We start from the raw sequence: 17144 nt of genomic DNA on the forward strand, positions 1-17144 counted from the left end.
TGGAGCGCGAGCGGCCGACTTCCGGTGCCACATCACGTGGGAGGACCCTGCTAGCGAAAAACAGACTTCCGTTACGCGTCAGGTGGGCGGGGCGAAGGCCACGGGCCTATGAGTTACAGTGCGGAAGCCAGTTCTGGGCCAGCTCCGGGGTATCTGTGCACGTCAGCGTCAGCCACGGAACCCTACAACAGTGTTTCTTGGAGCCCAGGGCTCTTGGCCCCGGAAGAGCTCCTTTTGATCCCGGAACTGCTAGTGGTAGGTTCGGGACCTGGAAAGAAGACTAGGCCTGCCTAGAATCCCCCAGTGAGGGGCTGGGGGCGTGACTTGGTGGTAGAGCACTTTCTGGCCTGTGTGCCAGGGGTTCATCATTTTCCCTCTACACATGCATGCACACCCAGTAAACATTACCATGGATAATATTTGACCTGCTTCTTAAAATCTGTAGCGGGTTATTTGAAAATCTCGTTAGTGGAAAGTAGTTGAAGTAAAAAATAGTATATACATATATATTAGGGCTGGAGAAATGGCTCAGTCAGTATATTGCTTGCTATGTAAACATGAGGACTACAGCTTGAGTTCCCAACATCACATTAAAAATATCTAGGTACTTAACATACACAAGCATACACACACGCACTGTAAGTCACTCGTGTGACAGACACATTTTTTATGACTTCTGTCAGAGGCACTCTGCTACAAAAACACCCAAAGTCTTGCTAGCCTGGGGTTCTGGGGTCAGGAGGCTTTGGCATCTCGCACTCATTTGTGTTGGGAGGTAGGTGCCTGCTTCACGTGCAGACAAAGGAAGCTGATGGTAGACAGAGGCGCTGTCATGGTGGGAACTTGGACCCATGTCTGTCTGGCTCTTGCCAGTGCCTAGTGCCTATGACCTAGAATAAGCAAGGTGTCAGAGAGAAATGGGCAGGAGCGGAGGCGGCTCAGTCGGTGAAGTGCATTCCTTGCGAGCATGAGAACCTAGCTCCATCCCTAGGTGGCCATGGGAAAGTAAAGCACACACTTGTGATCCTGGCACTGGGGAAGTGGAGGCAGGAGGAGCTCGGGATTTTGCTGGCTGGCCAGCTAGTTTACTTGGCAAGTCCCAGGCCAATGAGAGACCCTGTCTCAAAAGACTGCCACACAAGCCTGACAAGCTGAGTGTGGATCCCCAGAACCCACAGAAAAGCTCCAGAATAACTTTTTTACGCTATGTAAATAGTGTAATTTGTGATCCCAACACACCCACAGCAGATAGGAGGAGGAGGCAGGAGAAGCTCCTGGAACTAGAGGATCTGCTAGCCCGGTTTATGCAACGGCAAAGAGATTCTGTCTCAAACAAGGTGGAAAGGTGAGGGCAGGCACCTGAAGGTTGTTGTCTAACTTGCCCACATGTCTCCTGCATGCCTGTGCCTCCACATATGAACACACACATCACATGAGGAACAAGAGCTGAGGTTGTCCTCTGTCTCCATACAAATGCACACACACACACACAGAAAGTCACACCCAGGAACATGTACACAGAAGAGAGAAATGTAGTTTCTCACCTGACTGAGGGTCAGATGTCTGCTAGGGCCACAGAGGCAGCCATGGTGTGGAGGTTTGACTGAGAATGGCTCCCACTGACTCGTATACTTGAATGCTTTGCCCCATGGTAGAACTGTGTGGGAAGGATTAGGAGGTGTGGCCTTGCTGGAAGAGGTGTGTCACTGGGGTCAGGCTTTGCGGTTTCAAGAGCCCACAGCATTTCCTAGTTAGCTCTCGTTGTCTTGTCGCTGTTTCAAGGTGTGAACTCTCAGCTGCTGCTCCAACATCATTCCTGCCTGTCAGCTGCTGTGCTCCCTGCGTGGTCAGGCTCTCACCCGCTGAACTGTGAGCCACAGATTAAATGCCTTTTTGTTTTCCATAAGTTTCCTTTGTCATGGTGTCTCCTCACAGCAAAAGACCGAGTAACAAGACACACAGACCACCTGCAGACACATCCTGGCCCAGCTGTGGGCCTGTGTCATGAGACAGGGAGACACGGGCTAGCGCCTCCCTTGCCATCTGTGAACCATCTCCATATCCTTGGAGCTCAGATGACAGACACCTACCTGCAGTACTCACCCTGGACTGGACACCCAGGGATCCCTGGAGGAAGCAGAGTCCCCGGCCGGGGTCACGTCTCTCACTCCAGGTGCAGGGTATGTATCCAGGCCATCTGTTGGTCAGTCTGCCCTCCACAGTCACTCACTCAGGGACCACTCACACCCTTGGGTACATATCTTTAATATATAATTTTTATTTCTGGTTATAGAAACAAATGCTAAGAGGAGAATACAGAGCTTCCCCACCCACATACAACAATCGAATACATAAAAGAACAGTTCAAATGGATGAAAAAGGAAGTAGAAATTTTCCACTGTTATAGCTTTAAAACATTAACATCTAATAATAGTTAGAAATCACATTCAGGTGTCAAACTTTTTTTTTTTTTTTTAAAAAAGGATGGTTCTGTTATAAAAAATACTGTATCCCATCTGAAATGACCGCCCAGGTGGTGCTGCTTGGGATGTGGGTTCACAGGTCTTTCTGATCCCAACCGTTACCCCTGCCTCCTGAGCGAGACCTTCACCCACTGAGGTGGGGCACGTCTCATCTCTGGAACCAGGATTCCCAGCACATAGGATACCACTGCTTTTAAAGCACTATGTGTTAAACATATCATGGAAACACTTTAGACAGCCACTATAAAAAAAAAAAAACCACACATTGCGCACGCGCACACACACACACACACATACATACTCCCTGAACACCCTCCCCCCAATTACTTTTACAGAATTATCATTCAGTTAAGAAAAAGAACGACCTCACTATTGGCTTTAGCCCCTCCCTCACACGTGCACAGCTGCTGTCCCCCTCTCCAGGACACAGCAAAATTCAAGGGGAGACCTGGAAGACAGTTTGAGTCTCTCCTTCCTGTCCCCACCACCTTTGCCCAGCCCAGGAATCCCAGATACCTCCAGGAAGGATGTTATGAAGGGAAGAAGGGCCAAAATTAAAATGTTAGATTTTTTTTTAAATTCTCAACTTTACCAATTAAAAATAAAAATTCTAGACCAGCCAATTCAGACTCAAGAAGCCAGGGTGTCATTTGGATACATACAGGACAGAGAACATGGATACTTAGTGGATCATGGGGCTCGCTCTAGCGGGGTCAGTATAGCCCTAGGGGCAGTCTGAGGTTCCTGCCAGTGGCAAGTGCGCCAAATGCAGGGGCATGGACCAAGCCTGGCCCCTGGCCACCCTCCAGCCTCTCCTCGGCTCCTGCGACCCAGGTTCCTCCACGCCACCCCTTCACCTTGTGAGTAGTCAAAGGAGCAAGGATTCAGAGGTAAGCAGCAAGCTATTTCACTCCTTCAACTCTCATGAGGTGGGGGTTGGCCTGGGGGTCCTAGGAAGCCTGTGTTTGGTGGTTGAACCCAAGAACAGAAACACACACACCACTTCATGGTGAGTGAAGCCCTCCAAGTGAAGTTTCTTCCTGGAGAAAGAGACGTCCATGCTTAAGGGATCTGTTCTCTTTACCATGGCCTGCACTAGCTGTGAGGTTAAAATGGAGGTGAGGCAGCCCTCGGCTTCCAGTCCTGCCAGCTCATCTCCGCCTAGCTCCTGCCATGCTGCCCTCTAGTTGGACACTTCCTCTCCCCAAGAAGTTCAGAGGACCCTCTGTCCTGCCTCACGCTGGTGGCACCTCTGAACAAGGCATGTAGTTGGCTTCATCTGTGGGACAGCCCTGCCAGGGTGTTTTGCCCTGACCACCTGGAGAGTAGTTCTAAACTGTTCCCTGCAGCAGCAGAGCTAAAGCCTGCCAGAAAGAAGCTCAGAGCAGCAGAGAAAAGGAATGGAGGAACAGATGGGAGCAGCAGCCAGGACCACTCAAGTAGCTTTTGTTTCTTTTTTAAAACACAAGTAGAGGGCGGTGGTGGCGCACGCCTTTAATACCAGCACTCAGGAGGCAGAGGCAGGCGGATCTCTGTGAGTTCGAGGCCAGCCTGGTCTACAAGAGCTAGTTCTAGGACAGGCTCCAAAGCTACAGAGAAACCCTGTCTCAAACACACACACACACAAAGGTAGAAAACTATTTCCCTAAACAAAGTCAGTGAAATGTGAAATGGGTCTGTGTTTTATTTTGAAGGAAATGCCTGAGGTTGGTTCACAGAACTCCACTTGCCAAGCAGGTGTGACTCCAGGGTAGCGATGGGGAGGGCAGGAAGAAGGAAGTAGTAACCCAAGGATGACAGTGCCTTGGACAGCCCCAAATTGTTCAAACCACAGACCGTGGGAAGAGGGTGTTAGTGCTAGTCTGTGGGCATCTAGGCCACACCCTGCTGTGTCACCAATGCAGCAGCCTTTGGTACAAAAAAAAACAAAAAACAAGGAGCACTAGGCCATGGTGGCACTTCATAAAGCACTTCAGGAAGCTGAGACAAGGATTACAAGTTCAAGGCCAGCCTAGGCAGCTTCATGAGACCCTGTCTCAAGTTTAAAAATCAAAAGGGCTGTGAGCTGGCTCAGTGGTAGAACAGCCCTTTCCTAGGGGCTTACCTAGCGTGTGCGAGGCCCTGAGTTTACTTTCCAGCACCGAAACAAACAAAACAAAAACCCAGAACTCAACAAGCAGGTGATGCAAAAGCCACCCTGAATTCAAGGCCTGGAGCAGGGGACTCACAAGATGAAAGGGAACATTCAGTTGGGAGCAGGACTGAAGTGGCAGGTGGAAATCAGGAGGCCCTGGCCTTGTCTGTTCCCAGCTCTCACCTGCCTTCTCCAAGTCAAAGTGCGTGTTGGAGGCCCTGCTCTGGAGGGAAGCTGGGGTCAGCAGGGGTCATCTTTGGAACAACTTGACTTATCCTTTGTAATATTGCTTCTAAGCAGAGGTATTCTGAGAGACTGGAGGTGAGGTGCTAGAGACGACTGCCCTGTCAACCTTGAGCCAGAACAAGAGGCTACCCTGTCGTCATTGTGGTGACTTTACCACTAGTGATCGGGACATGATGCTCCCACACAGGTATCTTTCCCCAGAACAGAGAGATTCACTCACTTTCTGACTTACACTAGAGCAAGCACTGAGCTATTCAGATGGACAGGAAGGGGCTTGGTCAGCAAAGTGGGGGGGGGGGTGCACCCCAGAGTGGGCACCATTACGTGGTGCAATATGGAATTGGAGGGTTTTGAGGAAAAGCAGGAAATCCCATCCCACCACCACTTCTCCATGGGAAAGGTTTCTTCCTTGCATTTAACTAAGTCTTTGACCATGGCCCAAAGGGGAAGACACTGACCCCATCACCCGGCTGTGCCCATTTCCAGCTCTCCCAGATTATTGTGAAAGGCCTTTCCCCTTTAAGGGGAAAGATGGGTGACATCTATTATTTCAGATCCTGCAAGTCTGGTGTGGGGCAGGAGGCAGAGGCGGGAGATCTCTAGATTATAAAGATGTAGAAAGCAGGGGAAGGGTTCATGGGCTTCCTCATGGACAGTGAGTCTGAGTCAGATACCCCGCCTTGCACAAAGGCAAGGCTCCAGGAGCTGTTGACAGACATGTTTATCATGCCCTGGATGCCAAGCTGAGGTAGGGGAGGAGACAGAAAAGGCAAGAAGGAGGGAGGGATAGGAATAGAAGGGGGAAGATAAGGGGTGGGAGGAAGGGAAAGAGAAAGAGGAGGAAGGAGGAAAGACAGGCAGGGGAGAAGGAACAGAGTGAGCGAGCAGGCAGGCAAGCTCTCAGGCAGGGTCTCTTCGCTTCCAGTCACCATGGTGACATCCTTTGCTTGCAGCATCTGTGAATCTGGCGAGTCCCAGATATGAGGCAGAAGACAGAGTGGACATGCGGACAGTCAGACACCTGATCTGCCAGGGAACACTCACCAAAACAAGGCAAGCTCAGATAAAGCTGGGCCAGAGACAGGAGCCCCTGTGGGCCCTGAGGACCAGGTCACCAGGCTTCACATCTGTGCCTGAACAATTCTCCGACCCTGGGGCTTTGTGGGGTTCTCCAGGGTTGCCAGCCATGGTCTATACAGTGGATGGTCATGGCCCCTAACCCATGCTCTGGTTTCCATAGATAGCTTCCCAGAACTCACGGGAGCAAGTTCCAGATGGCTGTGGATTCTTGCTCCGAGCACTGGCTACTCTGGGTTAATGGCTGTGGGCAAAAGCTGGCACAAGCCAGGTGCTACCTGGTAGATAACCAAATCCACTTCCAGAGCAATGACACCAGGCTAGCCTCCTCCTTTCTAGCTCAGGCTGCCCAAGCAGGGGCATAGGACCCTTTGACATAAGGTTATGTAGGACATCGGGACAGTGTGTGCTCCACTCTCTCCCTCCACATCCTTCCACACCTGTGTTAATGGGGAGAGGATTCGCTACAGAGGATGGAGACCATGATGTTTCAGTAGCCAAGAGAGCAAACTAGTCAGGGCCATACTGAGACCTGATGACAGATATGACAGATGGTAACCCACAGTTCCATGCAGGGGCTGTACACAGTGCCTACCATGACAATCCACAAATGATCTTAATCTGCCTTGCAGCGTGACCATGCACACACAGCCTTGGAGTAAACGGTAATAGAGGGGAAGATCGGCAGGTGGCACTAACGTCCCTTGTGGGCTCAGCTCATTCCTACTTCCCTAGCCACATGCTCACACCAGGCACACAGAACAAGTTCATGCCAGGCACAGAGAAATGTAGGATGGTGCCCTTTGCCTACTCCAAGGGGCAGCTCCACCTGGAAAACCCACCCCCAGTCACTACCACCCCAGCCCCACCTCTCGGAAACCTCCCAGGCAACAGACAGGCCTACAAAACACAGCTTACTTCCAGCTTGAAGTTTAGTACTACAGAAATGACTGGGGAGCTTGGAAGATAGCTCAAGAGGGCTAGGCAGGTGCTCTGCATTGGTCCTTGGTGTGTGTGGGGGACTGGTGTCTTCAATAGTGGCAGCCATAGGGTGGAGCCTGAATTCATCCAACCTGATCACCTGCTCTCCGTAGCCTCCAGGTCACTGACTGGCATCCCTTCCAGCAAAGGCAGCTTGTACAGCACTCACGGGGCTCTCTCTGCTCTTCTGACTGGGCCCAGGCAGAGGAAGAGGCCAAGGACAGGCTGACTTCTGAGGCTCTCTGTCCACGTTGCTGTTGCTTATGGCCTACCATCCAGAAGGACCAGCACCGAGCTCCTGGCTGCCCTGAAGTCCCGCCATGCAGCTGCTGCTACTGCTTCCGCAGAACCATCTCTCATCCCCAAACTGAGTGAAACATTCAGTGGCTCCTATTCCTGTGACTCGCTGTGTGCTGAAAGTGCTGCTGGTAGCTTGTGTAGGCATGCAAAGGGACTTTCTCTGGGGATCCAAGTCCTCGGCTGACCCCATACTTTGGTTCTTGCCACACTGTAATCAAACTTGGCACCAACTGCTGTCCAGAGAGGTAGTTTCCTTCCCAGTGGATAACGGCCAGGAACAGCCAGGGACACCCAGCTTCAGGTAGAAGAGAGGGTTTCTATTTGCAAACTGGACATGTCTTAGGGTGCTCAGGAAACTGGAATGTGTGAGGGGAAGGCAGTGTGAGTAGACCGTTGCACAGAGCCTCCAGCTGCCAGAAACAGGATGCATCCCCCGCTGTCTTCCACTGGCACAGACCAATATCCTCCCTGCTGAGCAAGGGGCTGACTGAGGTCCCCTGAAGCGGTCCAGCTTTTCCTGGATATCCATTGTAGCTTGCAGCTCTGGGCTAAGCCAGTACTGTGGGAATGGATGCCATGGGCACTGGCCCTGGGCTGATTTTCCATCAAAGCACTTTATAATATCAGTGTGGGGGCCGCTGATCCTTCTTGGAGTTATCGGGGAGAGCGGCATGTTCACCAAGGGCTGGTGTGGGTGAGTGCCTGCAGCTACTCAACTGGCTACCAAAGGGAACCCCAAAGATGTGAACCCTTCTGTGTGTCTCAGGTTTGAGATGAGCCCAAATTCCATGTTTAACTGTAAGAAATATTTTAGGGTCCAAAGCCAAAGCAGACCTCTTGACTCCAATTAATGCCGCAACCTATGTCACTTTTGGGACGAGGACTGCATCCCAGTCTGTGGCTGGGACGTTCTCGCCACCATTCTCTGTTCTCTAGTCTATTCCTGCTCAGTGACAAACAGGAAATCTGTGGGTCCCAAGGAGAGCAGCCTGGGTTTACACTGTACTTCTGTCCAGTTCTGGGGCTCATTCTTCTTGAGGGTGCTGGCTGGGATCGGTTCTTGAGGAGCTGGGCTAGACCTTCTCCCACAAGAACTGGGGAGAGGTGATGGCATGAGGGAGGGGTAAATAAACACACAGAACCCCCAGATTCATACAATCAAGTTGTCTGAACGTGTTTATGTGTTTTGTTTCAAACCATGGGAGGACAGGAGATAAAAAGGAAACTGTCCAGGTGTGGTGGCCACCCTCATGGCACACGCGCTGCAGGCAGCTGTGAGCTTCTCTACTCCGTCCTCGAGTGCAGCAGCTGGCCACCTGGGCACCTGTGGCGTGAGTCCCACTCCACCTTCCTGCAGGTGACTTCACTCGCCGGTACCTGGGCCCTGGGGGCCAGTGGCTGCCATTGCTGTGGGCTGTGTGGTGGCTGTCCCACTGGGCTCCTCTACCCGGGACCTCTTGATCTCGGGCTCCCCGCTGGAAGAGGCAGATGTGGTAGTGGAGGCTGCTGGGGCTGATGTGGCATTAGTGGCCACCGAGACGGCTGCTGATGGTTCCTCAGACCCTACCTCACATACCCGGGTGATGACCACTGGCGTGGATGAACTCGCCTGGGCTGCCAGGAGCTGCAGGGGGCTGGTGAGGGCTGGTAGCAGGAAGAAGAGGTTACTTAAGGGTTACCACTAACTGGTTACAGCCAGTGCTGGCTCTGTCATTCCTCACACAGGTATCTTTTCCCTACTCATGGCAAGTCTGAATCGGACACCCCACACCAACTCAGGGCCCTTCTCACTTGCTGCTTCTGTCACCCTGAGGACATCCTTCCCTCGCCCTCTTGCCTCTCTATGATACCTAATTTTGATTATCACCTCAGTGGAATTCAGAAGTGCCACAGACTCCAACCTCTGGGCATGTCTGTGAGGGAGTGTCTAGATTGGGGTCATCAAGAGGGAAGATCTGTCCTGGAGGTGCTGACTCCATCCTATCTGGGCTCCAAGACTAAATAAAGTAGAAAGCAAGTCAAGGAGCGGCTTCCTCTCCCCTGGCTGCCTGACTGTGCCATGCCTTCCCAGCCAGGATGGGCTGTACCTTCAAAGGGAGCCAAAAGAAACCCTTCCGTCCTGAAGGTGCTTTTGGTATCAGGTGTTTTACAATAGCACACAAACCTAACCACCAGACTCTGGCACACAGAGGCCCAGCCCGTGGGGGCTGCCCGACCTCCTCCTCTGACATCCCCTGTCACCTTAGGTGACGTCTGGTTTCCTTGCTATGTGCTCTTGGATGGGAAAAGCAAGTGCCTGGCTGAGCTGCACTGCCCGCAGGCAGGTCCCTGGCACCTAGGGTCCGGGCTGAGGGCAGGCTGGGGCCTCACCATAAGCGTTGCCAGTTAAGTTATTCGTGGGCACAGCATGCTTTCCATTCTGAGTGACAGCCCGAACTGGAAGATGGTGCTGCCCGATAGTCACTGGTGTAGCTGGCTGTAGGATGGTGACTGTGTGTCCAGGGACTCCTGGGGCCATCTGGCTGGCGACCGTCTGGATAACTCGGCTGGCTGCAGGGATTGTGGCAAATGCTATGGTGGGTTTCTCTTCCAAACCTGTAGGGCAGGCAGCCAGTGAGAACCACACATGGTCCCAGCCACCGAGTTCCACCAAGGCCTCAGCATGAGGTTGGCTGAGGGGCTGGGGAATGGGGTGCCATTGGGAGAAAGGGCTTCCCAAGCCCCTCCTTGGAGATATGTTTAAATTGCCAGGGCTTTAAAACATGCTGGTGTGGAGGTAGGAGGAGCAAGAGTTCAAAGTTATCCTTGGTTACATAGCGGTCAGTATTGGGCTCCACAAGACTGTCTCAAACACCAAATGTATTATTTGGATTGAAACAGATTGCTTTTAGGGATGTGACCTTCTCTTTCGCCAGGATGTCATCTCTAAGAATCTAATTATTATTACTTTGTCATTGCTAGTGACTAGGGAGTGAATCTAAGGCCATGGGCATGCTGGGTCTCTGCCAACAAGCTACATCCCCAGTCCCACTGCCACCAACCCCTCTTTATTTATTTATTTATTTATTTATTTTTAAGACAAAGTCTAGTTAGGTTACCCAGGCTGGCCTGGGGCTTGCCATGCCACTCGAGCAGGCCGCCACCTCCCCAGTAGCTGGGAAGACAGGTCTCTGCCACCAGGTTGAGCCTGTTTCCATAACGACAACCATAAAATACAAAGTTAATGTTGAAACTAAGTCCCCAGTGGGAAAAACGACTAAGAAATAATGCTTTCTAGAAAGTTCTGGGGCTGCCTTTCACAGACTGGGTGTACTGCCAACATATACCCCATAAGCCCCCTTGGATCATGTTTCTTTTCGAAGCAGGCAGGGGTGCACACCTGTAATCTCAGCACTGCTGGGCAAGGTGACAGTGAGTCTGAGGTCAGCCCAGCAAGGATACATACTGCAACACTGGCAAAATAATCAATAAATGGGGGCTGAGGAGATGGTCCAGTAGTTAAGCATACCCACAAAGTGGCTCACAACCATCAACTCCAGTTTGAGGGTATCTGATGCCCTCTTCTGGCCTCCTCAGGCACTGCACATATTGGTATAGCCACTGCAGACAAAACACCCATCCACACAAGATAATAATGAAAGCAGGGCTTTTAAACAAACAAGCAAACAAATAAGGTCTGTAACCTGAATGTCACCTTGAATGGAAACAAAAGTCAAGCAAACAGCATTGTGCCAACCAAGGAAGAAGTAAGTCTGCAGAGACAATCCACCCTGCCTTAGAAAGAAGCCCATCACCCAAGCCGCTTCCCTTTACTCACTGCCCCGCTCAGTGGGCTCTGAGCCTACAGCCCAGGCTCACACTGCCCAACAGTGACAGCTGTGCCAGGACCCTCCTACGGCCGGCCACATTACCTCTCGTCTCATTGCCCAGGTCCAACACGGCTGTGCCTGCTGTGTCGTGGGAGCCTCCGGCTGAGCCCTGGCTAGCGAGGATGTACCCGTTGGCTGAGTTGGCGGAGGTGGTTACCACCCTCACCATGGTGACGGTGGGGGCCTGCTGCACCACATGGATGGCGTGGCCTGAGGGCTGCTGTGAGGTCACTATGGAAGCTGGCATGTAGGCGACAGGCTTAGCCACTAAGTTGGAAGGTCGGGGAGGGACAGCCATAATCACCGGCTGGGCACTGACAGGGGAGCCTGTGGGATGACACAGGGGACAGTAATTTGTGTGGGTGCCATCCAGTCTGTCACATCCAGGAAGAGGATGAACCTATGTCTTACCTGGGGCACTCTGGGAATAGCGATACTCTGGAACAGAAGCTAACTTTGACCCTAGGTCGGGATCATGGGGAATGGGGGAACCCTCCCGAGACAGGCACTCTGGGGTCTGCAGGCCACTGGAACGAGGGGACATCAGTCCGGGGTGGGTGGGCGAAGCTGGAGCACTCCTGCAATGAAGAGAGGGGACACCAAGGGGTTGCATCAGAATAAAAGTGAAACAAACAAAAACGAATGCCTCCACCCCACACCTCTGTTAAACGATTCCTAAGATACATCCCATGTCCACCCCTACATCTAACTCAGTGATTCCTGGAATACAGCCCACTCCCACCCCTACCCAACAATTCCTCACACGTCTTTGCCCCCTACTTCCTGGAATCCACCCAATCTCATGTTTCTGCCCCACACTTCCAGGGGCTTCTCTCTTATGTCCCGAAGGTTTTCCCAGATCTAATGTTCCCTGTTGACAAAGACCCAGCATTGCTATTTCCATTCAATGGGGAACTGGGTGGGTAGGTGCTCCATTAAACAGGGCTGAAGGGTGGAGAATGGATTGCCTCCTAGCAACTGCACATCCTGTAGCACGCACTGCCTAAAGGGTCCTACCACCCTCCAGGAGCAGCTCATCCTATGTCAAAAGAAAAAGCTTGTATCCAGGTATGACAATGCAGTCCTGTTATCCTTGCTACTTGGAAGGCAGAGGCAGGAGAATCTTAAGCTCAAGGCCTGCCTGGGCTATAGAGTGAGCTTAAGGCCAGCCCTGACAACTTAGCAAGAACCTGACTCAAAATGAAAAGTGAAACAAACGGGGCTTGGGTGGGGCTCGGTGGTAGAGCACCTGCCTAGAATCCCCCAGTGAGGGGCTGGGGTGTGGCTCAGTGGTAGAGCCCCTGCCTAGAATCCCCCGGTGAGGGGCTGGGGTGTGGCTCAGTGGTAGAGCCCCTGCCTAGAATCCCCCAGTGAGGGGGCTGGGGTGTGGCTCAGCAGTAAAGCCCCAGCTAGCAGGATGAGGGCCTTGGTTGAATTTCCAGTACTACAAAAGCCCAAACTGTTATTGGATGAGCACACAACTGGTATCTAAGAACTACGAGAGACCAGTGCTGATGCAGGCATTCCTATCCCCGAGAAACCCTTCCTGGCTCACTGTGACATTGAGACAGAAGTGCTAGGCTCTGCTTTCCTACAGATGTAGGGACTCCTGACACTTGCTGGTCACCTGACCTATGCTAAGAGTGACCACAGGCAGACTCCATAGCTATCCATACAAGTACAAGTTCCTATGAACCCCACATGGCCAGAGAGCTGTCCAAATGGCATTTACCTGTCAGACAAATGCAACGCCTAATGGAGCTGTTGATGGCGGAGAGTCTATCCATCTTTCCTTACTGCCAGCAGACAAGTTGTACTCCCAGTATAGCTCCATTCATGGTAGACAGAGGGATCTCAAGGTCCCCAAATCAGCAGGACCCCCCAACCTTTGAACTGGTTGTGGTGGCTCAACCTCCTGCACACACTCCACAGTAGGCAGTAATCACCTCACTAGCTGTTCCAACCAGCACAGGGGTCTGAGAGCTGGGCTTGTGAGAGTGCATGCCTGAAAGCCCAGCAGGGCTATCCTGAGTTCAATCTGCCCACAAAGTGAGAGACCTTGTCTTGAAACTAAAAAGCAGCAAAGATAGAAGCTTAACGGTCTAAGAACCCAGAAAACAGCCCAAATTCTCAAACGCTAGGCCCCTCCCACTGCTGTGACGCAGGAAATCTAGATTCTCAGAAGAGTGTGACAGTGGTGGAAACTTACCGTGAGGACAGAGGTCCGAAGGGGGTGCGGAAGCAGGAGACGCCTCTCTGTCTCCGCTTTCGGAATGCTTGTTCCACGAGTTTGGCTTCAGAGGCAGGGTCTATTCGCCAAAAGGAGCCCTTCCCAGGCTCCTCCTGGGATCGAGGGACTTTGATAAAGTAACGGTTAAGAGAGAGGTTGTGTCGGATAGAGTTCTGTAGGAGACAGAGAGACACCTGTGGGTCACAGTCATCAGAGGACAGACCTTATAACAGACGCAGCAGGAACTGATGACAGGCATGTGGCTGCAGGTGAACACCCCTCCTGGGGAACAGAACAGGTGGGGCACAGGGTAGCTCCTCCTATGCAATCCACACAGTAAAATGCACCCGTTCTTTCGGAAGAAACACACAAGTGTGCAGGATCTCGTCGGGCATGGAGAACAGATGAGGATGACAGGGCTCAAAGCACATCCGGATCTCTGGGTGTGTGAGCTTATATCTGTCTTCTCAGTAAGTGGAAAGAATGTTGAGGCAGGAGAATCATGAGTTCAAGGTCAGCCTGGGCTACACATGTGAGCTCTTGACTCAGAGAAGCTCCTTGTGGGGTGGGGATTGTGGTTCAGTTGGTACAGTTGCCCCGCATGCAGGAAGCCCTGGACTCTGTCCTTGCAGCACCATGTAAACATCAGGAAGTGGAGGCAGAAGGAGCAGAAGTTCAAGGTCATTGCTGACTATAAACAAAGTTCAGAGCTAGCCTGGGCTACCTGAGACCTTGCCTCAAAAGAAAAGAAGCAACAACAACAACAAAAGATTCTTCTGGATAAGTTAGCTAATGGAAAGTGCTAATTACAGAGAAGAGAATAACGTGGCGTAATCTGTGCCCATTGCATTAATGAAGAGGTCTCACAGCCTCCAAGAAAGATAAAACGCACCAGACTCATGCATGCGGACGGCTGCACTAAGTGATGGGGGCGGTGGACTGCTAAAGTCACACGGGTTATAACGCTCATGAAGTACAGATGCCATCAGTACACAGGTGTCGGACTGGCTCAAGGCTGATCCCAGCATTCGGGAGGCTGAGCCAGGAGGACTGCCATATTTTCAAGGCTAGCCTGGGCTACAACATGAGACACTGTCTCAAAACAACTAAAAATAAAAAAGTTGTAACTAGGCATAAAGGAAAAGTAGCAAAACCAGATCATTTTAGGCTTGGGACATGGCTCAGTGGTGTGTATGCCTAGCACGCATGAAGCCCTGGGTTTCATTCCTAGCACTGCACAAACGTGGCATGGTGGTACAGGACCGCAATCCCCAAACTTCAGGAACAGGAGGTCATCCTTGGCTGCATAAGCAGTTTGAGGCAACCTGAGCTACACGAGACCTTTTCACAGAAACAAAACAGCAACAGCTCTATAATGGCTCTGACACAGCACAGAGGCACCATGGTGCTGAGTGTCACCTGGGAAGACACCAGGCGTCTCTTCGTTGTTTGTTCATGTGAAGCACTGAGTTTGTATCTGAGTCTCCACACACAGCCCAGGCCCCCGGGGCCTCACCTGCCAGCCCTTGTCGGCAGTCCTGTAGTAGGGGTAATGTTTGGTGATGTGGGCGTAGATGCCGCTTAGTGTTAGCTGCCTGTCCTGTGCCGAGGAGATGGCCTGCACGATCAGCTGCGCATAGGAGTATGGAGGCTTCGACTCGTCCTGGAGGGAGGGTTCACAGGAGACAGGGTTACAGAGGGAAATGGGTTAGAATCTCTCCCAGTCAGGCCACCCACTCCTGACACTGATGACGCTGTCTGCACTGAGTCACACCCGGGAGCCCGCCTCATCCATCAGCTTGCACTAAACTCACAACATGGTGGGCTGCACCCGTTCCCAGCAATTGGAAGGCTGAGGCAGGATTGCCTCAGTTCTGAGGTTAGTCTGGATTATGGCTGAGATCTTATCTCAAAACCCTAAACAAGGACAACAAAAAGAACTCAGAACAATGCTCTTTGGCCAAGTGTGATGCGTACCTGTGGTCCTAGGACTTCTGAGTTTTAGGCCAGGCTCAGCTACATGAGTCTCTCAGAAAACAGAAAACAAAAAGCAAAACAAAGAGGGCCTAGAAAACTGGCTGAGTGCACAAAGTGCTGCCCATGCAACCATGAAGATCCAAGTTCTGATGCCCAGCACCTATGTAAAATGCCAGACGTGGTGTCACATGTGTAATCCCAGTGACTTCCCGATCGCCCGGTCTAGACTAAAAGGCGAGCGCCGTACTCAGTGAAAACAATGTGGAGAAGGGTGGAGAAAGACACACGTGGGCCAGCACAGCTGCACGCCTATGTGTGTGCAGACAGACCCGGGAGAAATGGAACAGAAAAGAAACGCCAAGCCCACCTCACAGGAGGAAAAACAGGTTTTGAATCAAAACTCTGAAGCTCATATTCCCCAGCACACTGTCTGCTACCCAACGGAAAGGAACAAAGACACACGGTTACAACAGCAAAAAATGTGGCTGAGCCTGGGATGCAGGCTGGTCACTGCACCTACTCAGAACGTTGAGGTAGGAAGGTCATGAGTTCAAAACCAGCCTGGGTTACTTAGTGAGACTTTGTCCCAAACTAAAAAGTAAAAAGAGGGTAGCAAATTGCCCCTGGGTTCAATTCCCAGTACTGTCAAAAGAGGGTGGGTAGAAAAGAAGGAAAAAGGAGTCACTGTCTTAAAGGCTATCCTTAAACTCTGACACTGTCTCAGCAGCACTGGCTGCAACAAGTAGGAACTGGGTGGGTGACAGGCCTTCAGCTCACCACAAATGGTCACGTGCACCATTTGGGAAAGAGCACGGGTAGATCCTTCAATACAGCCATGTGCTGCACCCTGGAGTACCCCGTCTGAGCCACCCTCAGGACCCCTACTGCAAGGTCTTGGTCACTATGACAACATGTCGGAGGCTCAGACCTTCGGGCTGTCCCCGCCAGACGTGTCTGCTTGCTGTTCAGAGGCGGCCTTTGCTGCAAACTCCGCAGCCAGCTGAAGGTCTGATGTCACGTTCTGAACGAAGCGGTAACCGGATGACCCAGCTCCTCGAGGACTGGCGGGACAGGAGTTGGGGACGCTGAATAGAAGAGAAAACACACAGTTTGAGACTCTGGGAAGGAGGACTCTGGGAAGGAGACTCTTTCTGGACCACCATGGAGGATAGAGGGAGAGTATTACTTCTGCCTTACTGGTGACATCGCTGGGTGGGACCAGCTTCAGAAAAAATCAAGAAATACAACCAAGAACTCAAGAAATGACAAACACGCATCACTCTCTCCTCCAAGGTCAAGACAAAAGCTACAGGAAGCCAAGTCCCTAGGCTATGAGTTCCTAAGCAAGAAAGCAGTAGCTCTGATGGCTTCAGCAAAATCAAGCTGCTCCTCCACTCCAGGCTGTAAAGACGTGGCTAGTGCGGCCGTGACCACAAGATGGCGCCCTAAGAGCAGGCGTGGATGGTGAGTAACTCCACACAAGGACACTTAGCCACTGGAGGAGGTGGCAGGGGTCTGCTGGCAGACACGGGAGGAGGCACACAGAGTTCTCAGCTCTAAGTAATCAATCCCACTGTGACCTGCCACTGACGAAGCCAGCACTGCTGTGGCTGTGCAAGACAGAACCTGGCTGACCCCGCCTGGACCCCAGGACTGAGGTTGGCTGGCTGATAGTGAGCTAATGAATTAAGACAATCTCTGGAAGGCCATTGAGATGGCTCGGCACGCGCAGATACTGCCAAAGCAGACCACCTGAGTTCAACCCAGGACCACATACACACACACACACACACGCACGCACACACTCACGAATGAAGTGCTGGAGAGACAGACCGACAGTTACGAGC

General features: G+C 51.9%; 1 protein-coding gene and 1 long non-coding RNA gene across 3 annotated transcripts in view; one reads left to right on the top strand and one right to left on the bottom strand.

The window, feature by feature from the left end:
- The first annotated feature begins 56 nt into the window (after nucleotides 1–56).
- LOC148123099 (uncharacterized) lies at nucleotides 57–8379 on the top strand. The gene is made up of 5 exons (XR_015737265.1): nucleotides 57–255; nucleotides 1936–2180; nucleotides 4918–5050; nucleotides 5817–5916; nucleotides 7035–8379. It is a non-coding gene; the product is annotated as an uncharacterized LOC148123099 (long non-coding RNA).
- Nucleotides 2259–17144, bottom strand: part of Foxk1 (forkhead box K1) — a 67148-nt gene continuing 52262 nt past the window's right edge. Inside the window, exons 3-9 of one of the 2 annotated variants that reach the window (XM_085683535.2) lie at nucleotides 16226–16382; nucleotides 14837–14983; nucleotides 13300–13493; nucleotides 11502–11668; nucleotides 11133–11417; nucleotides 9592–9771; nucleotides 2259–8865 (exon numbers count right to left, since the gene is read on the bottom strand). In XM_085683535.2, the coding sequence (XP_085539661.1) occupies nucleotides 8585–8865; nucleotides 9592–9771; nucleotides 11133–11417; nucleotides 11502–11668; nucleotides 13300–13493; nucleotides 14837–14983; nucleotides 16226–16382 (1411 nt within the window). In that variant the 3' untranslated portion in view covers nucleotides 2259–8584. Of the gene's footprint in view, nucleotides 8866–9591; nucleotides 9817–11132; nucleotides 11418–11501; nucleotides 11669–13299; nucleotides 13494–14836; nucleotides 14984–16225; nucleotides 16383–17144 lie in introns of both variants that reach the window. The other variant, XM_048436696.3, reaches the window with a different exon arrangement.

Source organism: Myodes glareolus, chromosome 2 (genome assembly GCF_982192425.1).
Source record: "Myodes glareolus chromosome 2, mMyoGla1.1, whole genome shotgun sequence".
Lineage (NCBI taxonomy): Eukaryota > Metazoa > Chordata > Mammalia > Rodentia > Cricetidae > Myodes > Myodes glareolus.